Here is a 24096-nt window from a genome sequence, read left to right as displayed (position 1 = left end):
CCAGGCAGCCTGTCATACCAGGCAGAAGTTAGGTTAAGTAGAATGAAGCCTTAGCCTAGAACTATTCTCACTCATTGTCAGTGACTGACCTCTTGTATCTGGAAACAATAAAGCATTTTGTAGCATCTTTCCAGGTATCAAGGTCCGGGATCCAAGGTGATGAACAATCTCTCTCAAAGCAGACTAAGGTTATGGCTGTATAGCTTTCCCATCCTTTGTGCTGTTCCTCACATCTATATGGAAGATAAGAAGATAAGAAAAAAGGTGCTGACTCTGCGAGTGCTCTGGGACACCGGGGAAAATTAACAGGTACCAACTTCCTCTCTCGGGCTTCTCCCTCCCCCCCCCCCACCTCTCGCGCACTGGCGGCCTAGCTGACCAACTCATCCTCCACCCTCCCAGCCCTTCTGGAGTGCTACAAACAGATGATTCACGGTGTTAGGAAGCTTTGAGAGGGTGGGGGAAGAATGGGGGCCACACACTTGAGAGGAAGTGGGACATGCATGGGGGAAGGGGTGGATGGAGGCAGGGCAGGGGTGGAGTTGGAGTGGGAAGAGGCAGAGCTTAGGGGAAAGGGTGGAGTGAGGGATCTATCCCCTTTCCCCTCCCCCATGGCTAGAGGGGAAGTCAGTACCTATGGCTAGGAAGGAGGGACTAGCACTGAAACTGATTATGCCCCTTTGACTGAGTAGACTATGGTCCTCAGGCCTGATTAACCTCATGTCAGACCACCTGATATCTTGACCGCACATAGCTGATCTACTAGTCCAAGGACCAGTCCTCCTTCCATGACTGGACAGACTCAGACTAGCAGCCTTGCATTTCAAAGAAGTCACTTAGACAAAAATGGATACTTGCATTGATTAATCCTCTACTGAACTCTAGAAAGAAGTCAGCACAAACAACTCACCCTTGTTGCTGGGCAAATGTCACAAATTAACTACCACATTACAGCAAATTAAATGCAGCTCCACGTTTTTGGGGTAGAGATTATGGGCTGGTGACATACTTGGAGACCAAAATCGTCTATTGAGGCACAGATTAAGTACAGTACAGGTAACAGCAGGGCAAGCTTTCTCATACTGCTGCACCCAAAAACTACCCCTTACTCCTGACCTGAAGGGAGCACCCTGAGACACAAAAGAGGACTTTAGCCTCCAGACCCATTCAGTCCTATTCATCTCAGCAAGTGGGCCAGCAGTTTTGTGATGTGGACTCCTGTCTGCTAGGAGACCCCCTAGCTCAGTGGTTCTCAACCTGTGGGTTGCAACCCCATTTTAATCAGGCTTGCTCAGGCTCAGAGCCGAAGTTGAAGCCCGAACCCTACCACCTAGGACTAAAGCCTGAAGACTTTAGGGTTTGAGGGGGAGGGATAACTCAGTGGTTTGAGCATTAGCCTGCTAAACCCAGCGTTGTGAGCTCAATCCTTACGGAGGCCATTTTAAGGATCTGGGGCAAAATCTGTCAGGGAGGGTACTTGGTCCTGCTGCGAAGGCAGGGGTCTGGACTTAATGACCTCTCAAGGTCCCTTTCAGTTCTAGGAGATAGGCATCTCCATTCATTTCAAGACTTCAGCCCTGAGGCGGGGGGGCCCATCTGAGGCTGAAGCTCTCAGTCTTCATCTTGCCCTCTCCCACCTCACCCAGTCTGGTGGGACTCAAATTGGGACCTAGGCTTTGGTCCCCCTTCTCAAGATCATGTTGTAATTTTTCTTCTCAGGAGGGGTTACAGTACAATGATATTTGAGAACAGCTGAAGCTGATTTCACATAGGCACCAGACCTGAGTGACTGTCACCTGAGATACATTGGGATAGGTATTTGCACATCAATAAGGCAAGATGGGAGGGGTGTGACCAGTCAGCCATCTGTCAGTGATGCCTGGAGTGTAGTGCTGCTTCCCCCCCCCCCAAGGCCTTAGAGGTGTGTGGAATGTGCGGAGTTTTACTCCAGCAGTGAGTAAAGAGCCCAGGTCTCTGGCTGTAGTAGCTGTGGCAGAGGCCAGGAGCCTTGGTCCCCTTGAATTGCTGGGTCCCAGAGCAACTGCCCCCTTTGCCCTCTCCCCCAGCAGGCCTGCAGTAAGGTAATCTTCACCTTGGATGCTGATAAGTGTGCATATTTAAGCAAACCCTGAATGTGTGAAGACCGCTCTCGTTAATTAGTCAATGCAAAATGGCCTACTCTCACCTTGAGCTATGCACGCTATTCTTAAAGGAACACATCAGGGCTGTGTCTACACTGGCATGAATTTCTGGAACTGCTTAAAACGGAATACTATTCTGTTTTCAGTTTTTTCCGGAAAAGGAGCGTCTACATTGGCAGGCTGCTTTTCTGGAAAAGCCCTTTTTCCGGAAAAGCGTCTGTGGCCAATGTAGACGCACTTTTCCGGAAAAGAGCCCCGATCGCCATTTTCGCGATCGGGGCTTTTTTCCGGAAAAGACTACTGGGCTGTCTACACTGGACCTCTTCCGGAACAGTGTTCCGGAATAAGGACTTATGCCCGAGCGGGAGCAGAATAGTTTTTCCGGAATAGCGGCTGATTTTGTACAGTAGAGCATCGTTGCTTTTCCGGAAATTCAAGGGCCAGTGTAGACAGCTCGCAGCTTATTCCGGAAAAGCGGCTGATTTTCCGGAATAAGTGGCCCAGTGTAGACACAGCCCAGGTGTTGGAGGCTAATCTTAAGTAATGAGGATTTTCCAGTTTTGCAAGTCCTTTCAGCCATGAGCAGCCTAAAGTTTTCTGTTTTCAACATCAATGCAGTTCATGCCCCAAAATACCTAAATTTAGCTGCTTCCCATGCAATTGAAAGCCAACTGTTCACCCAAAGTGCCCATTTTATAGTTCTGTGTGTGTGTGTGTGTGTGTCTATAATCTTTTACCAGCATTCCTACTTCACTATGTGCCTGTTAATAAGATTAGTAATTAAAAAGCTTGATAGCAATTGGAAAGCATACACCCCTCTCAGTTGGGTTGGCTTTGAGTCTTAGGCAGGGCTTAAAGAGCACCTGAAGGAGTGAAGTCAAGATCCCTCTGCTGAAATCTGTGCTTGAAAGTGCAAATGGAAAAATCCCGGCCATTATGGGACAATCCCTTACAGTTTGTTTTTGCCTGCATTTCCTATGCAGTGGGGCTGGGAAATGTTTGGAGATTTCCATATTTATGTCAGATGTATGGAGGAGGTAAGTGCAGTTTATGTTTCTTGGTTGATTTCCCTCTCAGAAGGGTACGGAAATGGAAAGTTAAATCTTTTAAAACCAAAAAAAGTATTGTCCATGTCGGCATGTCATCCATGTGATAGGTTTTTATATGCAGGAGGGGCATGTAAGCATGTCTGTGTAAGCAAGAGACATAAAATATACCAGCAGACCACTGCTAGCTACAGAGGTGTTATACATCTTTATTTTACTTCACATTGCTTTCCATCGTGCCTCCAGTTTAACTCTTTTTCCTGATTACTGCCCCAATTCAATACAATATTATTCTTCCCCACCAAGCTCTGAAAACATGAGGAACAATGTTTTGTATAAGAGGGCAGATTCCTATAGTGCTAATTTTTTAATCCCCCTGCTACATTACTTTCAGAGCATCAGAAGCTATTTCCGTTCCTTATAGGTTAACATGTTTGGATTAAAAAATGCTACTGAAAAGGGAAAGCATGTACATTGATTTAATTGAGGGATTAATAATTCCATTCAAACTGCTGCTATTCATGCAGGGCTGTTACATAAAGCTTCATTTTAAATGGTTGATAACTTGGCTGCAAAGTTGCCTGGAAGTTGGCAGAAACCCCTTAGTCAACGGAAGTGCTACAGCTAAAATCTCACAAGAGGCTTTGAAAAGGTCAATTAAACTTGTCTTGGTTCAAAAAAAAAGTTCTCTGTGGCTGGGATGCTGCTTTTTCCCACCCTGTTCAAACTCAACAAGAAAATGTCAAAAATAACCATAAACCCAGTTTCAGTTGCTTTTCTGCAATTAGAAATCAAACATCAGATTATTAGGTTAATTATCGAGAAAACTAACCACCACCTCTAACAGGCAAAGACCTACTGTGATTAGCCTTCAAGATGCTCCCTTAAGGTTTCTAGGACAGTTCTATTCAGCTTACTTATGCTGCATCCATCACCGATGTACCTGAATCCTTCCCAGACTAGCATCTATGACAGATGGTTCTTTTCTCCCTTCACCCTTTCTCCTCCCTTTGTTTGTAGATTTTTTTTAAAACTCCTTTAGTTCGAACACCAGAGTTAAACTCACGTGCACTAGGTAATCAATGTGTGCTGGTAGCTGGAGCGATTGTTTAAAACTGAGTTCTAGCTAGGTTAGATTAGATATTCTATAATGGCTTGGTCCAAAGATCTCTGAAGTCAATTGGATTCTTTCCATTTATTTCAATGGGCTTTGGATCCGGCCATAACTGAGCATTTAGATACTGCAAGTGGTCAGTGCTGTATAGAAACGTAAAACAGGATCTCTATTAGCTAGAGAGATGATCTACAATTCCTGTTGGATTCTCAGTCACAAATGTGTCAGAAGGCTAACATCTTCCTCTTTGACAGTGACCCCAGAACATTGCCTTTTCATATGTTTTAAAAATGTAATTGCACATTATGTACACATTTATAATGTGTGTCTGATCATCAGTTAACCCACTGCAAATAACCTGCCTGTTCTCTTGAGTTAGACTCAAGTATCAGGCTTTTTACTCTACTGTAACAAGAGTAACTTGTTTTTTTCTTATGGAGCCCTGCAGCTGTAAATCTTGATAGCGTACACAGGGAGTGTGATAGAACCCAAGTGTACCTTTGCTCGGTGTCTCCAGCCCAAAAAACCACACCACAACATGGACTGTCTGCACAGCATGGGTTTCAGGGACCCAAATGAACAGCTTTATAACTTTAGCTGATTGCTGCGTTTTTCCCATTAGTGTTGGGACAACTATGTGGCTGACACTCAGAAACACAGAATTAAAATCATTCCCTTCCCTGAAGAGTACAGTCTAACAATTCTTACCGCAGATCTTTACAAGACACAATAGCCTTCCAAATCTATTATCTTCCTTCTCGTAAAAGTATTCCTTGCTTCTCTTTTTTAACCAGAAGTCTTGAACAGCAACACAGAAGGAATGATCGAGTTATTTGTAGAGGGAGCAGAGTTATTTTTCTGTGGCTTGAATAACTTATCAGTTAAGATGCCTATTGGCTTTTAAGCCAATTCTTTGGCATGTAGACATGCGATTATCAAATTATCCACTCCAGTAGAACTTTGTTTACACTGAACTCAAATACAGGGACATTCATACATTGGGCCCATGACACAGAGGGGAAGATCCTCATTTGGAACAAATCAGCTGAGATACCAGTACCTTTAAAGAAGCTGTGCTGATTTATATCTGCTAGCGATCTGGGCAAGGTTTAACTTTGCATCTAGAACTGAGCTGCCCCAGAGATCATAGGGCATCTGGGTTCAGCTCATCATAAAGAGAGGGGCTAAATGCAAACTTTGGATCCAAACGGAACCAAAACTGGGGGTGTTTGGATCTGGGCTTTTGGCTCAGCCCCAGATCTGGTTCATTGTGAAGTAGAATGGAAGTCCCTAACTGTTTCACTGCATTACATCATGGCAAATAGTAAATTCAGAGGTAGGGAAGCTGGTGAAAAAAGATTTCACAAAGGGTCTCATCCCAGTCCACCTCAAACTCAATAACAAAACTCTAAGGGTACGTCTACACTACAGCGCTAATTCAAACTAACTTAGTTCGAATTAGTTAATTCGAACTAAGCTAATTCGAACTAACGCATCTAGAACTAAAAACTAGTTCGAATTAGCGTTTTGCTAATTCGAACTAGCATGTCCACATTAAGTGGACCCTGAACCGGGCTTAAGGATGGCCGGAAGCAGTGCCGGCAGGGCATCAGAGGAGGACTTAGAGCGTGGAGATGCTGTCTCAGGCTAGCTGAGGGCTGCCCTTAAAGGGTCCCAACCCCCACCCCGGACAGACAGTTCTCAGGGGTGCCCCGCTTGCAAAGCAGTCCTGGCTTGGAGTGCCCAGACTACCCACACTGGGCGCATCACAGCACTCGGCCATCAGACCGGCTGCACTTGCCGCAGGCTGCCATCTGGGAAGAGGGGGCAATTGGGGGGCTGCAGGAGAGCTTCCACCCCCAGAAGCCCACAGAGCCAGCCCAGTCCTCCCCATCGGGGGCTCATACCCCATTCCTCCCTCACCTCCTTCCACTTACCCTTCCCTAGCCCCTTTTCTTGATGTACAAAATAAAGGACTATTGTGTTCAAAAATGGAATCTGTCTTTATTGACCAAAACTGGGGGAGACTGGGAAAAGGAGGTGGGAGAGGGGAAGAGAGAGGCTGGGAGAGGGGAGGGCAACTAAAATGATCAGGGGTTGGGAACAGGTCCCATGTGAAGAGAGGCTAAAGAGACTGGGACTTTTCAGCTTAGAAAAGAGGAGACGGAGGGGGGACAGGATAGAGGTCTCTAAAAGCAGGAGTTGGGTGGAGAGGGTGCATACAGAAAATTTCTTTATTAGTTCCCATAAAGAAGGACTAGAGGACACCAAAGGAAAGGAATGGGTAGCAGGCTTCAAAGTAGTAACAGAAAGTTGTTCTTCACAAAGCAAAGAGTCAACCTGTGGAACTCCTTGCTGCAGGAGGCTGTGAAGGCTACAACTAGAACAGAGTTTAAAGGGAAGTGAGATCAAGTCATGGAGGTTGGGTCCATCGAGTGGTATTAGCCAGGGGGTAGGAGTGGTGTCCCTGCCCAAGGTTTGTGGAAGGCTGGAGAGGGATGGCACGAGACAAATGGCTTGGTCACTGTCTTCGGTCCATCCCCTCCAGGGTCTCTAGGGTTGGCCGCTGTCGGCAGACAGGCTACTGAGCTAGCTGGACCTTTGGTCTGACCCAGGACGGCCATTGTAAGTTCAGGACTCAAGGTTGGGGGCCTCAGTGGACCCCCTTGATTTTCATGCACACCTGCTCCTGGGTGGCCAGGCTGGCAGCTCTCCTGCCCTAGACGGCCACTTTCCTGTGCCTAGTGCGGAGATCATGGACAAGGTCCACGATGTCTGCACTAGCCCAGGCGGGTGCCCGCCTCTTGCGGTCCCGGGCAAGCTCCCGGGAGCCGCCAGCCTGGTCCCGGGAAGAGAGGGAGGGTTGGGGGGCATCGGGTGGGTGGCTCAATCCGTGCCAGGTGCAGGGTCTGCTGGCTGGGTGCTGGCAGGCTTGCACCTGGCACGGGCACCGTAGCCAGCCCGTGCCCTTTTAAGGAGTCCGGGGCCGGGAGGGGGACAGACGAGTTTCCCTGGTGTTGGCCAGAGTGGCCACCAGGGAAATCTGGGGAGGGCTAGCCTCCCACTAGTTCGAATTAAGGGTCTACACAGCCCTTAATTCGAACTAGTAAGTTCGAACTAGGCTTAATCCTCGTGGAATGAGGATTACCTAGTTCGAACTAAGCGCTCCGTTAGTTCGAATTAAATTCGAACTAACGGAGTGCTAGTGTAGCGCCTATGAAAGTTAGTTCGAACTAACATCCATTAGTTCAAACTAACTTTGTAGTGTAGACATACCCTCAGGGATTTCATTGCAGTTCAGTGGGGCCCTATGAAAGATCCCCACTGAATATGTAATGACTGTTAAGTCTCTTATAACTCCCCAGTTAGAAAGGGAGTTATCTAACATAAGATGCAAACAAAGGGGTTGTTAATAAAAGCATAGCCAGGAGGTAGAAAATTAATTCCCCAAATAATACGGATTATTGCTGTGTTTATTTCAACTTCTTTGCAAGTAACTGTGCAAATTGCATTCATTTTCATTGCCGAGCAGAGCCCATTGCGAGGAATGTTAATGCTGGAGATTAAATCCCAAATAATAGATATTTACGTAAATATCTTGGCTTGCTGCTAACACCAAGAAAGGCTTCTCAAAAATCTGGTTTTGACTTAGTCAGCAGGTCTTTCTGAGGTGATCTCAAAGTCAAAAGCAGGGGCTTTTTCCAGGAGAAACCTGCAGTGACACATCCCCTTTAAATACTGCATGGTATTTGAGCCTCCCCATTATAATGGAATCTCTCTGTTCCTTCGCCTTTTTGCTTGCTGCAAGTAAACAAATCTGCCTGTCTTTCTGTCTGTCTTCCCTTTTGCACAGCCCTTGTCTGTCTCACACACACACAGCAGGGCATGAGCACATCAATAGGTTACTCTGTGATGATCTGTAACTGCCCAAGTGCAATTTGTGACATTTAAATGTAAGATCCAGGCAACTTGATCCAGCCTGCATGTTTACATATTCAGCCCCGTTAGTATTAAGCAGTAGAGTGAATCAGGAATCCTTAGAATTCCAATTCTAGACATATATACATTCAAAGCTGGCTTGGTAAAAGTGTGTAAGAGTGAGGGTTAAGGTTAAGAAGCTTTAGTGCTTCTGGTTTCACTACAATTAACATGTGTCGCTTAATTCTTTAAACTTCCAAGCCTGGCTGAGATACCTTTGGCTGCGTCTAGACTGGCATGATTTTGCGGAAATACTTTTAACAGAAAAGTTTTTCCGTTAAAAGTATTTCCGCAAAAGAGCATCTAGATTGGCACGGATGCTTTTGCACAGAAAGTGCTTTTGCGCAAAAGCATCCGTGCCCAGTATAGATGCACTTTTGAGCAAGAAAGCTCCGATGGCCATTTAGCCATCGGGCTTTCTTGTGCAAAAAATTAAGGTGCCTGTCTACACTGGCCCTCTTGCTCAAGTATTCTTGCGCAATAGGGCTTATCCCTGAGCGGGAGCGTCAAAGTATTTTTGCAAGAAGCACTGAATTCTTACATTAGAACGTCAGTGCTCTTGCACAAATTCAAGCGGCCAGTGTAGACAGCTGGCAAGTTTTTGCGCAAAATCTTGCCAGTCTAGACGCACCCTTTGTGTACCCCATGTTTTGCAGGGTTGGCCCAGCTAGCTCAGTGGAACCTTGCTGGTCAGCAGCTCACACTTGTAAATGCATCTTCCCTCTGTCACTGCTCAATAGGTCACATCCTGTGAAGGTCTGATCTCTCATATTCCCACCAACTTCAGCAGGAGTTGTGGGCACTCAGCACTTCTCGTGCTTTGTTCCAGACAATATGAGCCAAAAAACTAAGCAACGCTTTATGAGCAAAATAAGATGCCAGTCAATGTAAGAATCATGTTATTTTAGATAATGATGCGGGGGAGGGGAAGGGAGCCAACCTGGGGGTCATATGGGCTGTGGAAGGGCATGTGCAGGCAGCCATTCCAGTGACTACCAGTTGCAGCTGTTCTGAGGTCTAACTTGCATCATAAACTCTGCCACACTGGTGCCTTCCTCCCACTCAGCAATGCCATGTTCCCAATTAACCCCCAAACTGCTGAGCTCTATCTAAGCCACAATGCAAGTTTTAGAAGCTATTGGCCTAAGACTCCCTTCTGGATAGAAATAGGCCTGACTCAAAATCATGGATCCATGCAGCCACATCTGGTGGCTATGTAAAGATTACAGAAGACGACTCTTCCTCCTGGCACACCACTGAATAGAGCAACTGCCGCCAAACCATTGAGAGTAATAACTACTATGTACTGAGCTCCTGGACCTGGCATGAGTCAGAACTAAGCCAAGCTGCCTGCCTGCCTGGCTCCTAGTACACTTTAAATGCAGAGCCGCAGCGGGGATAGGTCCAGGACCCAGTGCAAACTGGGACTGAGCTGGGCTGCCGGCCAGCCTGCTAAAAAATTTACTAGCAAGGGGGAGGTACCAGTGTTTCTCAAATTGGGGATTCTGAGCCAAAATACAGCTGCAAGGGGGTCCCAAGGATATTTTAGGAGGGTCACAATATTGCCACCCTTACTTCTACACTGCCTGCAGAGCTGGGAAACTAGAGGGTAGTGGGGGGTGATGCTCTAGAGACAGGCCAGTAGAAATGCAGAAGTAAGGATGGCAATACCATACCCATGTTGCTCTTACTTCTGCTGCTTTCAGTGCTGGGCACTCACCGTGGCAGCTGATGACTAAGGCCCCAGTCAGCAGCCACTGCTCTCCTGTTGCCCAGCTCTGCAGGCAGGGCCAACAGCAGCACAGGAGTAAGGGTAGCAATGCCACAACCCCGTCCCTCCTATAACCTTGTGACCCCCCCCCCCCCCCCCCACACACACACACACACAACTCCTTTTTGGGTCAGGACCCCTACAATTACAACACAGTGAAATTTCTGATTGACATGTTTGAAATCGTGAATTATTACCATTTTTTAAATTATGAAATGGACAATGAATTGGCTAGGGCCTTGCATCTAAACAGTGGCTGGTAAATAGAGTTTGTCTCAGCATTCAGTGATTACTTTACTAGCAGGAAGATGAGAGTTACCAGCATGCAGTACTGGAAAGCTATAGGACTTCTAGTACCAGCAGCTACACAAATCATTTTCAGCGTTGAGTCTCAGAGCACACAGGCAAACATTGCACTTGGCAACATTTTGGCTGAGTGCCTGGCTCCCCAGCTATCTTTATTCTCATGTGTTTTCTAAAACCCACTGCCTGATCCAATGCCCATTCAGATCAATGGAAAGACTTCTTTTAATGTCTGTGGACTTTGGATCAGGCCCCATAAAAATAAAAGCATGGCACTGGAAAAGGGCAACAAAAATGATTAGGGGTTTGGAACGGGGCCCATATGAAGAGAGACTAAAAAGACTTGGACTTTTCAGCTTAGAAAAGAGGAGACTAAGGGGGGATATGATAGAGGTCTATACAATTATGACTGGTGTGGAAAAAGTGAATAAGGAAAAGTTATTTACTGATTCCCACAATATAAGAACTAGGGGGGTCACTAAATGAAATTAAGAGACAGCAGTTTTAAAACAAGCAAAAGGAAGTTTTTCTTCACTCAGCTCACAGTCAACTTAGAACTCCTTGCCAGAGGATGTGGTGAAGGCTAGGGTTTTAACAGGGTTCACAAAAGAGCTAGATAGATTCATGGAGGTTAGGTCCATCAATGGCTATTAGCCAGGATGGGTAGGAATGGTGTCCCTAGCCTCTGTTTGTCTGTAAATGGATGATAGGAAAGGTATCACATGAGGATTACCTGTTGTGGTCCCTTCCTCTGGCATATCTGGTATTGGGCACTGTCGGCAGACTGGGCTAGATGGACCTTTGGTCTGACCCAGTACGGCTGTTTTTATGTGCTTAATATTTCAGCAACATCCACTAGAGTATTGTTCTTTGATCTCTTGCCCATTTTCACTCTTTTTGAGCCTTCTTTCACCTGGCAAGTATGAAATCCCCTTGCCCTCGTAATCATATATATGTGCAGTAATGATTCACTGACAGTGTCTTGTTAGTTCTTCAGACTACAGGCCTGCATTTAAGAATGTGGGACCACAGGGCAAATGAATGGAGGGAGTGGGGGTTGCAAAGGTACAGCCTGGCATGATTTCTCTGGGGATGAGGAATAGAAGCAGCGCAGGAGCTGGACATCAGAAGCAGCAGGTTAGGAACTGGAAGGCGAGCTTGAGAGGAGAGCATGTTGCAGGGGCAGAGGCAGCAGACCAGGGCTGGACTGGAGGATGCAGGCTAACCAAATAATGACTTTTGGGCACCTCACAAAATGTGGCAGCCCCAGGACTAACAGAAAGCACATGTAGGAAGAGACTCTAGCCTGTTTTGTGGGTATTCGGATATTAGATTTACTATACGTAACTTAAAAAACAAACATTGATTTGTTTTTGTGCTTTTTTCTTTCACTCTTCCCCCCCCCACCTCCTTTCCCTGCAGTATCTTAGTTGTACCTTTCTCTTATTTCACTGTTTCTCCTCCCCTGAAATGTTCTGCCGTGTTAACAGTCCCTTTATTTATTTATTTCCTCCTCAACAACCTTTTTCTCTGTGTTCTGCCCACTCCCTTCTGACTCAGGTTCTTCCAGTTTCTCTCCTCTACTGTGTCCTCACTGCCAGAACCCCGCAGCCACACCCATATAGCAAAAGCCACACACACCACAGTTCACGGCCTTTCTCTAATTTGTAAGGAGGTGCCCTGTAATTTCAGAGCCGTTTAAATGCCTTTGGATTTCCTCTTTATGCTCAATACATGCGGAGTTATCCTACTCTAATCTCATTCAATCCGTCACAAACATGCCTGTCTTGTACCACATCAGAATAGGCAAATCAGTTAAGACAGAAGCAAGAATTTACCTTGAGGCAGCTAATTGTGTGGCATCTTTGGCAGCAATGCAGTTAGGACATGATTGTTCTCCTCTCAGCAGGCCATAGCCTTTTTATTTTGCTCTGTGCACAGAACTCCCTTAGCTATGTCTATGGAACTGGGTTGGCCAATTCTCCTTCCTTTGAGGTCTGTGCAGTAGGACAAACCAAGAGCATAGTTTCTTATGTGCTACTCATGCTGTGTCCCCTCCAGGCACCTGAACCCTTGCTGAGGACTATGGGGTAGCTGCCCAGATGCCCCAGTACAAATACTGATGGTAGGATTGTGATATGTGTGGATGTGTAAACATCAGGGCTGGATTAAGACCTTTAGAGGCCCTAAGCACTGAAAAGATTATAGTGCCCCCCCATATGTAATTCAAAATAAAAACAATACTATACCATAATTTTTTTTTTTTTTTGTGCCCCTGCTTTGCTGGTGCCCTAAGCACGTGATTAGTCTGCCTGTTGGGTAATCCAGCCCTGGTAAACATAGCTGGCACATGGTTGTGTTGTGAAAAAAGTTGGTATGTATACACAACACAAGTCAGCCATGGGGAAGATCCAAAGATCTTGCTATAAATCAGATCTCTAGTGACTTCAGTAGAGAGCTACTGCAATTTATACCAGCTGAGGATCTGCCTCCATGTTTTTAACCAGGTTAGATGAAGGTGACATAACCTACTCATGAAAACAGTTGGGTTGTTATGTAAATAGGCCCTTAGACTCACTGTCCTTTGTGGATGTGATGTTTTTTCCTTACCCATCTTCAGTGCTGTACTCCTTGGCCCTTTAAGAGAAACGTCAAATAACCCTCTCCTGTTCACTGCCCTTAAAAGCTTGGGTAGCCACTTAATAGCTGTTGTCTTGTATACTGCTCAAAGTGAACAACTGTGAAATTCTTTCATTGGTCAGGCTAGGGTAGGAAATGTTACGCAAAAACCCAGGGTCGCCAAGTATCAGTAAAAATGCCCTAGTGTAGACAAGGTCACACAGTGCTGTACTGTGAACTTTGCATGTGGCGAAAGCTTCAGGGGGTAGCCAAGTTAGTCTGAACAGAAAAAAACAACAAATGGTCTGGTAGCACTTTATAGACTAACAAAACATGTAGATGGTGTCATGAGCTTTCGTGGGCACAGCCCACTTCTTCACATGACCGGAGTTTTGAGTTTGCAGACCCAAAATAAAAAGGAACAGGGGGGGGAGAAGGGGTTGGGAGACAGGGAGCAGAGAGGGTATAGAAAATTCAGGAAAGCAGAGGGAATCAGTAACTATCTGAAAAATGAAGCAGATAAGAATCAAAGTTAATTGATAGTACCTTTCCTGGCATAGGAAGCTATACAAAGAGCTGTTTGCACGTTCATTGACTGTTGGGCAGATAGTGTCCTAACCATCCTTCATCACGATTGGATTACACAGCTCTTTGTATAGCTTCCTATGCCAGGAAAGGTACTATCAATTAACTTTGATTTTTATCTGCTTTGTTTTGACTACCCAGTCTTCAGATACTTACTGATTCCCTCTACCTCCCTGAATTTTCCGCAAAAAAGTGCTTTTGTGGAAAAGCATCCATGCCAATCTAGATGTTCTTTTCCGCAAATGTTTTTAACGGAAAACTTTTCCGTTAAAAGCATTTGCGGAAAGTCATGCCAGTCTAGACGTAGCCAGTGAGAACTACATGCAAGGGTGACTGGATGTGCATTAAAGGAGTATGTGCATGGATGTGGTACCTGACTAGGTGTGCATGCATGGATGTTGGTACATGAATAGTGTGCATGCATAGATCTGTATGAGTGGATGTTGGTATCATTAATGGTTAGCCATCTAATGGCAGAGTGGGGAGATTAAGACTATATTTGACGTCTCTAAAATACTAGCTCATTTCTCTCTGCTAAATGCTTTCTTTTGTTTCTCCTGCAGGGGGATTTTTAATCCCATATATCATCATGTTAATTGTGGAAGGGATGCCTTTGCTCTTCCTGGAGTTGGCAGTGGGACAGCATATGCGCCAAGGAAGCATAGGCGCGTGGAAAATCATAAGTCCCTACCTCAGTGGGGTTGGTACGTTCCCATTTCATGGATAGGGGTTATTTTTAATTCCTAGCTGAATTTTTGGGGAGTCCTATGAGTTGTTGCATCAAATGTAATTTAGAGCAGGAAATGGACAGGAATTGGGGCATTTATGGAATCTATAAAGGGCAATACACATCGACAATGAAAATGACATCTGAGTTTGGATCAAAGTCATGGATCCCAGGGTAATAAGTAATTAAGTTTCATAATATGCCCATAAGGCAGGCAAACATTATCCAGGGATTTTAACAGGGAACTAAAGCAGAGAGCAGTGAAATGATTTAATCTGTATCGCACGGTGAGTCAGCGGCACAGCCAGGCCTAGAAGCCAGGGACTCTTGCTTCCCTGACCCCCTGCTGCCTCCCACATGTAGCATTGACTGGACAACCTGCAAGGCATGGAGGGTGGCCAGCAACACTAAAAAGAGTGCTTTGCTGCCACATCAAAATACAACCTTTCTGCCACTTCCTGCCCTGTAGCTGTTTATTACTGAAAGATGGTGATAGGATGTCTCACATCTATAGCACCTCCTAGGTCCTGTGCTAGCGAATATTTTAAACACTGATCTGGAAGAAAAATATAAAGTCATCACTGACAACATTTGGCAGGTGACAAAAATTGGCGCTGTGGTAAATAATGGCAAGGACTGGTCACCCGTACAAAGCGATCTGGATTGCTTGAAAGCTGGGTGCCAGCAAGGAATATATATTTTAGTACAGCTAAATTTAAATGTATAGCTTTAGGCCCAAAGAATGCCACCCATAATTACAAGTTGGGGGACTCTTGTCTCGGAAGCAGGGCTCTGGAAAAGATACGTGGGTCATGGTGGCTAATCAACTGAACATGAACTCCTAGGGATGCTGTGTGCAAAAGGGCTAATGAGTTCATAAACAAAGGAGTCTCGAGAAGTAGAGAACATTTTATTTTACCACCGGCCACATGGTTGGTCAGGCAGTTAGTAACCACTGCTAAAGTGAGCATATGTTCCAATATTCCCCTGATAGTTCCAGGTTTCCTCATGTTCCAGGAATATTTTTGGGACACCTGAATTGTCCTAATTTCTCTTTTTATCAAAATGTTAGCTCAAGAGGAGTGGCTGTGTGTGTTTACCAGAGACATTGAGCCCAATGGAATGAGCATGTAGTATTTAATAGCATTAAGAGTGAAGAGAGGTCAAATGAGGGTTGACACTAGCAAACAGCTCTCTTGCTTAAAATGAATAGAAATGATGCTTATAGTCTAAGTAATTCTATCATGCAATGCTGAACAATTACCAGAAAATGGCCTCCAAATCCAGAAATGGTTTTGTCCGGTCAGATGTTCTTAGTAGCAATACTAGCACACTTTTTTTTTGTTAAAGGTACTTTTGTGGTGACACACGTAGGGTCTGTCAAAAATATGGCAGTATACAAATGCACTGCACAAACATGAAACTTGTCTAACAGTGTTTAACCACCCCTACCAAAGGTGTAGGCTAGCACATGATTATCTTCCCATGAAAGGTCCAGAATGCAAGTTATTTGCAGTGTGAACATCTAACCATGTGTCACTGGGTTGGCCGGTCTCTTCCCCTCAGGGACTGCCACCTTAGGACAGCTCTGGACCTTAAGCAGCTGGTACCTGGATAGGCTCCTATCTTTTTCTGCCTTCCCCACAATCTGTCATTTTCAAGTATTCTGAACTTTGTCCAATGACTTTCCCCTTTCTCATTCTCAGGCATTGCCAGTGTGGTGGTATCGTTTTTCCTCTCCATGTACTATAATGTTATAAATGCCTGGGCATTCTGGTACCTCTTCCATTCATTCCAGGTGGGTAGAAGCATTGATGATCCCCATTGCTAGACAGTGACCTAACTTCCTCCAGGGTGGGCTGGGCCAAAGTGCTTGAGAATTCTGAAAACAAGCCTAGTTTGCCTGGAGAAAATATGAACCATTTACAAGCAGGGGAATCTGCAATGTGGAGCAGCTGTATGAAAACTTACATTCTCCAGAGGCTGTGGGGCCAGCCACAGGAAGCCCAGCACAGTGAGCTGATAATCAGCTCTACAACCTGACCACTGAATGGTCCTTTTTAGAAAGGTGTTTATTTGAGTTACTTACGGTCATAGTTAGGCCATACAGTTCTGCTCTGCCATGTTCAGAAGCCTTGTCTGGTCTGGTTAGAGCTGGTTGGCAGCGAACACTTGAAAAGGGAACTACGTCTCTGAAGGAGGATATTCTTTCACATCTTTGTGAGACCTTTGCTCATCTTTAGACTACAACAAAAGGTAAATAAAAGCTTTCTGCAATAAGCTGGGTAGCTTCTCCTAGCAACACAGAAGGTGTGTTTCTGATAAGCAGTCAATCAGGTTTTATAATGTATCATCTCTGCAGTCTCTGTAGGGGCTTAATAAATTTTTATTGCACACTAGCACTTGAATTTGCATAGCGAGGTAATGATCAAGCTGAGTAGTCCTTTCCTTGTGGCCCTGGCCCTGAGGTATTATGCACTTACAAATGCATAGGACATCTCCTCAGACACCTGTGACATAATGTCTTTTACAATGTTTCAGAAGTGCTCAGTAGTTCCATATGAAAAGGGTAACATAGACTCTGCCCTTGGAGTATGAGTGTGTCTGATGAATGCTGGTTTATTTCTGCAAAAACCACAAGGAACTTTAAAGACATATATTGGAGCATTAGGGCATAAGCTTTCTACAGGACTTAACATCAAACAACATTAGCATTCACGAGAATTTCCACAAATTCCCCCAGCCCTTACTCCTATGTCTATGTCTACCGGTACATCACTGGTATGAACTGAAGAGGAGATGATGAAAATGCAAGAACAACATTACTGCATGTATGTCAGCTTCCTGCTATTAGATATAAATATGCCAGCAGGTTACTCATGGGGTCTGTCCCAGCATCCCCACACATCTATGGGACAACACATCTGGCTTCCTCGCACTGACACTTTGCATGATACCTTTTCTCCTGCCCCAAGCCTCACCAAGACACAAAGCTCTGAAGAGCTTTGCAACATGCTTAACTCTTGCATTTGTTTGGCCCCAAAGGATCCCTTGCCATGGGCGAGTTGTCCTCTGAACAGTAACCACACTGGGTATGATGAAGAATGTGAGAAGACCTCATCCACTCAGTACTTCTGGTACAGGAAAACTCTGAACATTTCACCATCCATTGAGGAGAATGGGAACATTCAGTGGGAGCAAGCGGTGTGCCTGATCCTGGCTTGGCTGTTGGTCTATCTGTGTATTCTGAGAGGAACAGAGTCTACTGGCAAGGTAAGAGGATTATAATAGTTGATTCAGAGTTAAACCATAATTAGAGCTTGCAGAAACCAGCTTTAAGTGAAGTTAACAGGAAAAAATAAATAACCCTTAAGGAGCTTTTTAAATGTGGCTGGTTTTAATTTCCTCTTCACCAGGAAAACACTATTTAACCATTGCTCGAGTGTGCCTGCAGGACCATATATTGCGGTGTGGTGACAGGGCCATATATTGCATGCACATTGGCATATGAGCTGACATTTAAAGGCTGATGGCTGCATCCAATAGCTTGTTCATTGGGAGAGCATTTGCATAACCTCATTTTCTATCCCTAAGTTGTGTAATGAATCAGTGTATTCTCAATATTCCCACACTACAGTCAACAACTCTGCTGCCTACATAGATGGCTTGGGGATATGTCTCCAAAACACAGAACAACACCACTTTTGTTTAAAAGAGGATCTCTGCTAGCTACAGTAGCTTTTAGGCATATAGTCTCTGAGAGCCAGTCGCTGGACAGCAGGTAGCATATTTGTACAAGTGTCATAGAACGTCACAGCTCATCCTGGAGAGGGCAGAGAACACACATTAGCCATTTTACTGTATGCTACCCTCATCCAGTGTCTTCTAGACAAAGCTCCTGAATTCTGTCCCTCTTTACAACTTTGTGGTCCTGGGCATGTGCCATAGTCAAGGACTACGAGGTCTGTTTCTCATGGAATCACAGGCAAATCAGACAGTGTAAATGAAAAAAACAGTGTCAGAGTGCAAGTCAGTGTTCTGCTCTGAGACATAAGCATCAATGTGACACTGACACTGTGCGGCAATCGCTTGTGGCGCCGTTATTGAAAAGGAGCCTTTTGACTGGTTTAGAGGAAGAACTTATGTCTGACTCAAAGGAAAAGCAGTGACTTCTCTGAATGAGAGGAACTTACAGATAGGAACATTTGTAAACATTCAAAGGCACAGGTGCCCTTATCGACTAATCAAAGTTGATGCAAATTGCATCGACTATTCGATTAGCCAAGTAATCAAAATTTTACATCCTAGGGTGTACCGCTGCTGAGTGGAATCGATTAGGGCCTGATCCTGAGACACTGAAGACATGGGAGTTTTGCCATTGACTTAAATGGAAATAGAATTGAACCTGCAAACAAGAGCTGATGCTGACAGATGTGAAGCATCTACAATAAGGAAAAATGCAAAGTACTCCATGTAGAAGGGAACAACCAGCTGTACACATACAAAATGGCAAATGACTACCTAGGAATGAGTACCGTAGAAAGGGATCTAGGGGTCATAATGGACCACAAGCTAAATATGAGTCCACAGTGTGACACTTACAAAAAAAAAAGCAAATATCATTCTGATGTATTAACAAGAGTGTCATAAGCAAGATATGAGAAGTGATTCTTCCACTCTATTCTGTGCTAATTAGGCCTCAACTGGAGTATTGCCTGGGCATCACATTTCAAAAAAAATGTTGACAAACTGGAAAAAGTCCAGAGAAAAGCAACAAAAATGATTAAAGGTCTAGAAAACATGATCTGTAAGGGAAGGTTGAAAGAACTGGTTTGTTTAGTCTGGAAAAGGAAAGAAGGAGAGAGGACAGGATAACAGCTTTTAAGTACCTAAAAGGGTGTAACAAGGAACAGGGAGAAAAATTATTCTCCTTAACCTCTGACGATAGGACAAGAAGCAATGGGCTTAAGTTGCAGCAAAGGACATTTAGATCAGACATTAGGAAAACTTCTCTGCTGTCAGGGTGGTTAAGCAGTGGAATAAGTTGCCTAGGAAGGTTGTAGAATCTTCATTTGGAGATTTTTTTTTTAAGAGCAGGTTAGACAGACACCTGTCAGGGACTAGCTAGATGGTGTTTGGTCCTGCCATGAGTGCAGGGGACTGGACTTGACCTCTTGAGATTCCTTCCAGTTCTATGAATTCTTGTTGAAGCCAGTGGGAATGGAGGTTACTCAACCTCTGTTGGGCTCAGGTTCTACATCGGGTATTGGGAGTTACACTGATTTTGGGAAACCACAGACTTCTGAGGGCCAAGTTGTGGAGCCTGACTATCCATGTTGGTGAGCACTTACTTGAGTAGCCCCATTGACTGGAAAAGGACTACTTATGTGATAGTGTTTAACAACACAGACCTGTGTCCGGACTGAATTGTCTGTGCAGATATCAACATTTCAAACAGCCCAGTAGCTCTGTGGCAGAGCAAAGAAAGCTCCATGTGCATCACTGTTATTTATTGTAAGTCGTATTAGACTAGCTCCTGGTGGCCCCAAGCAAGAGTGGGGTTTCATCATGCCAGCTACAATAGAAACACATAGAGAGAGCATCAGAGAACTCTTTCAGGAATGTTCAGCCTGTGAAAATTTACTCAAATTGTTGGATTGGAAACTCCAGGAGGCTGTTTTCTGTTTCATAATCACTGAACTGATCTTAATTTTAGTGCAATTAAACTTACCTGGGGATAATATGATGAAAATGCCTCAATTCCATGTTTATCAGGGTTTACGTATCAATTTTTGGAATAACCATAAAATATATGCGATGGGGAAGTCATTGCATTGTCCCTTTTTCGTGTTTGTATTTCATAAAAGGTAATATAAGGTTCAAAATCACAGGTCTGATCCAAAGTTCATTGACTGAGTTATCAGATCACAACAATTTCCTGGCCTAGATAATAATATAAAATGTTATTTGCAAATCTGAAAATAAGTTTAAAATTTGAATTTGCTTTTTTTTTTTTACCATTAATGTTGTTCATTTACTTTTTGGATTTTTCTTAGAATGTACAATGGAAATTGACTAATTAGTTTCACTGCTTATAATCAGCTGCCAGTCAATTTTATTCTAGCAAAATGCAGTAAAATTTGGATTGCAATCACTGTGGAGGAATGTTTATTAATTCCTCTTATTACAATACAGCATTTCCTTTGTAAGTTTAAAAAAGAAAATAATGGTGATATTACCATTAGACTTAAATTTGTTTTTGGTAAAATCTAAATGTTGGGCCAAATTTGACCTGAAAGTATTCATTTAAGGGTCAGTACAGGGTAGCAAACATATTATGACTATTTCAGACAGGGCAAACAAACATATAGAATTTACCATATCAGATTAGTACAATTATCAAGATATAGACTGCTACACTGCCTGCAAAGGGAGATATACATGCCTGCAGTGTATCTAACCATGCAATTCTATTCCCAGAAAGAAATTTTTCTCCCATGTCCTCTCATTCCCTCCTTCCCTCTGGCTAATCATTATAAACTCTGAAATAGGAAGATTGATAATCCTACAGAATTCACAGCTATGAAAAATGTATCACTTGAAATCTGTCATGGGGAATACCAGAGTTTCTCAAATTGGGGGTGCTGACCCAAGAGGAAGTTGCTGGGGTGTCACAAGGTTATTTTAGAGGAGTTACAATATTGCCACTCTTATTTGTATGCTGCCTGCAGAGCTGGGTGGCTGGAGATATGCTAGATGCCTAGGTATATGCTAGATGCCTAGTTCTGAAGATACTGTCCCATCGCCAACCATGCAGAAGCAAGGCTATATCACACACAACAACCTTGCAAACATACACACCCTCCTTTTTGGGCCAGGATTCCTGTAATTACAGTGCTGTGAAGTCTCAGATTTTAATATCTAAAATAACGAAATTTATGTTTTTTTAAATCTTATGTCCGTGAAATTGACCAAAATGGACTGTGAATTTCGTAGGGTCCCACTGATAACCTTTTGCAATTTTACCCTGATAATGTAACCATAGACATATTTGTCTCTCTATTTCTTCCTATACCAGTACAGTTCTTGCAAAACAGTAACAGATGCCGGTGTAGATTAACTCTTCAATTAACTGACATATGACAGAACGAGAAGCAATGGTCTCATTGGTGGAGGTGTAAGTTGGATATTAGGAAAAACTATTTCACTAGGAGGGTGGTTGTAGCACTGGAATGGCTTATGTAGGGAGGTGATAGAATCTCCATCCCTTGAGGTTAAGTCCTGGCTGGGGTGTTTTAGTCGGGATTGACCCGGCTTATAGCAGGGGATTGGACTTGATAACCTCCTGAGGTCTCTTCAAGCCCTAGGATTTGCTTCTAATTTACGTTTTCTTTTTGCAGGTTGTCTACGTTACAGCTTCTTTGCCATACTTTGTCCTTATCATATACTTAATTAGAGGACTAACGCTACATGGAGCTGTGAATGGGCTCATTTACATGTTTAGACCAAAGGTACTGGAAATATACACTGATTTTTAACGGACCTCAATCATTATAACTGCATAATTTCATACAAAATGGTAACTTACTAGATTTATTTACATTATATTTTCACAAGAGTAAGCTAGGCCTGATATTGTATGTATCCAGAGTCTTGAGGTACACCACTATATCATCGAAGAATTATTAGCTTCTTCACCCAGGAAAATGTGTCTTATCAAACCTAAGCTGTGTTCTATTATTTATATACTGAATAACAATATCAGACCAATTAATTCCTAAATACAACAGAGTTACACCACAGATGATTATGGCCTAAGATACATTTCAAGCTCATTAGACATTTCTCTGTGAGAGTAGATGCGTGCTGTTCCATTTACTTCAGTGAAATTTTGTTCATCTACATCAGCAGAGAATTTATCGCAGCATATAACTAAATCATGTTATTCACACACTGAAGAAACCCACAAACAGCTCAATTCTGTCTTGCTTCTGTGCGTAAAACTCACACTGACTTCAGTAGGTACTGTGTGAAAATAGGGTTTCGAGCCAAATCAGGTCCTTAATAAATCAGATTCTCTCTCCTTGATGTCTAGATACTATAACGATGAGAACATTAGACATACCGTAGGTGAGCAGTCTGAAGGCCACTTTTGTTCTCATCAGCTGTTTCTCACTCTCTTCTTTTTCAGATTGAGCAATTAGCAAATCCAAAAACCTGGATTAATGCAGCTACCCAGATCTTTTTCTCACTTGGTCTTGGTTTCGGAAGCCTGATAGCATTTGCCAGCTACAACGAGCCAAACAACAATTGTGAGAGACATGCCATTATCATCTCTTTGATAAACAGCAGCACATCAATATTTGCCAGTATTGTGACTTTCTCTATTTATGGCTTTAAGGCAACTTTCAACTATGAAAACTGTATAAGCAAGTAAGAGACTGGAGTTTTCACTTATTTTCCCCCTAGACATGACATAGGATGTTACATAGAAGATATAAACAGATAGCAGCTATACAACACAGCTCCTTGAGTGCCAGGGAATACATCTGAATAGATCTGATAAATATGCAGGAGATTCATTAGATAAGACCAGAGAATAGAGTTCAGAGTTCTTTTTATGACTGGTACTGATTAACAGACTTCAGAATACTATCATCCACACATTTTGAAGGTCCCATTGCTGACAAATGAGTTGAAAGACCTATCTATATTGCAGTTATGAACAGGCGGGTGGAGCAGGTTACAAAACATTGTTCCCTGAACTAGTTACCAACATGCTTTACAATTGCCCTGGAGAGGGCATCCACCTAGGCTGTGTCCAGACTCAAGGGTTTTTTCGAAAAAAGTAGCCTTTTTTCGAAAAAACTTCACCTGCGTCTAGACTACAGCCGCGTTCTTTCGAAATTAAATCGAAAGAACGCGGCTTTTCTTTCGACGACGGTAAACCTAATTTCACGAGGAGGAACGCCTTTTTTCGAAAGTGCTCTTTCGAAAAAAGGCGTTCTTGAATGCAAACAGGGCGTTTTTGAAAGAGAGCATCCAGACTGCCTGGGTGCTTTCTTTTGAAAAAGCGGCTTGCTTTTTCGAAAGTACTGGTTGCAGTCTAGACGCTCTTTTTCGAAAGAGGCTTTTTCGAAAGATACTTTTGAAAAAGCCTCTTTTGAAAGAGGCTTGCAGTCTAGACATAGCCCTAGTGTCCTTCATGAGGTTAAAGCCTTGGAAGTCCAAGGACTTAGGCGTAGGACAGAGTTAGCCCCTGTCTACACTGCAGCTGTGTAGCTATGTTGTGCCCAGGCCCCTGACTTAGTTACCAGAGGTAGAAGGCTCTGTAGGCCATCTTCACTGTCATTGTGTGAGGGATGTATGAAGCCAGCTGCACAAGACAGGTGGCAGTTGGATTCCTACTGTTGGGTTACGTCTACACTGGCACCCTTTTCCGGAAATGCTTAAAACGGAACAGTTTTCCGTTATAAGTATTTCCAGAAAAAGCGTGTCTACATTGGCAGGATGCTTTTCCGGAAAAGCACTTTTTCCGGAAAAGCGTCCGGGGCCAATGTAGACGCACTTTTCCGGAAAAAAGCCCCGATTGTCATTTTTGCGATCGGGGCTTTTTTGCGGAAAAGACTACTGTGCTGTCTACACTGGCCCTTTTCCGGAACAGTTTTTCTGGAAAAGGACTTTTGCCCGAACAGGAGCAGCATAGTTTTTCCGGAAAAACACTGACAACTTTACAGTAGATCGTCATTGCTTTTCCAGAAAAGCAAGCGGCCAGTGTAGACAGCTGGCAAGTTATTCCGGAAAAGCGGCTG

At 43.9% G+C, this 24096-nt stretch overlaps 1 protein-coding gene across 1 annotated transcript in view; it reads left to right on the top strand.

Annotated features, from left to right (window-relative positions):
• The first annotated feature begins 2433 nt into the window (after nt 1-2433).
• Nucleotides 2434-24096, top strand: part of SLC6A20 (solute carrier family 6 member 20) — a 31604-nt gene continuing 9941 nt past the window's right edge. Inside the window, exons 1-6 of the mRNA XM_006133129.5 lie at nt 2434-3178; nt 14121-14261; nt 15991-16082; nt 17330-17557; nt 21685-21795; nt 22476-22717. Of these exons, the coding sequence (XP_006133191.3) occupies nt 3058-3178; nt 14121-14261; nt 15991-16082; nt 17330-17557; nt 21685-21795; nt 22476-22717 (935 nt within the window). The 5' untranslated portion in view covers nt 2434-3057. The remainder of the gene's footprint in view (nt 3179-14120; nt 14262-15990; nt 16083-17329; nt 17558-21684; nt 21796-22475; nt 22718-24096) is intronic.

This window comes from Pelodiscus sinensis, chromosome 2 (genome assembly GCF_052426305.1).
Source record: "Pelodiscus sinensis isolate ZL-2025 chromosome 2, ASM5242630v1, whole genome shotgun sequence".
In the NCBI taxonomy this organism is placed as follows: Eukaryota; Metazoa; Chordata; order Testudines; family Trionychidae; genus Pelodiscus; species Pelodiscus sinensis.
The sequence above is the reverse complement of the archived record's forward strand: the minus strand, read 5'-3'. Positions and strand labels throughout refer to the sequence as shown.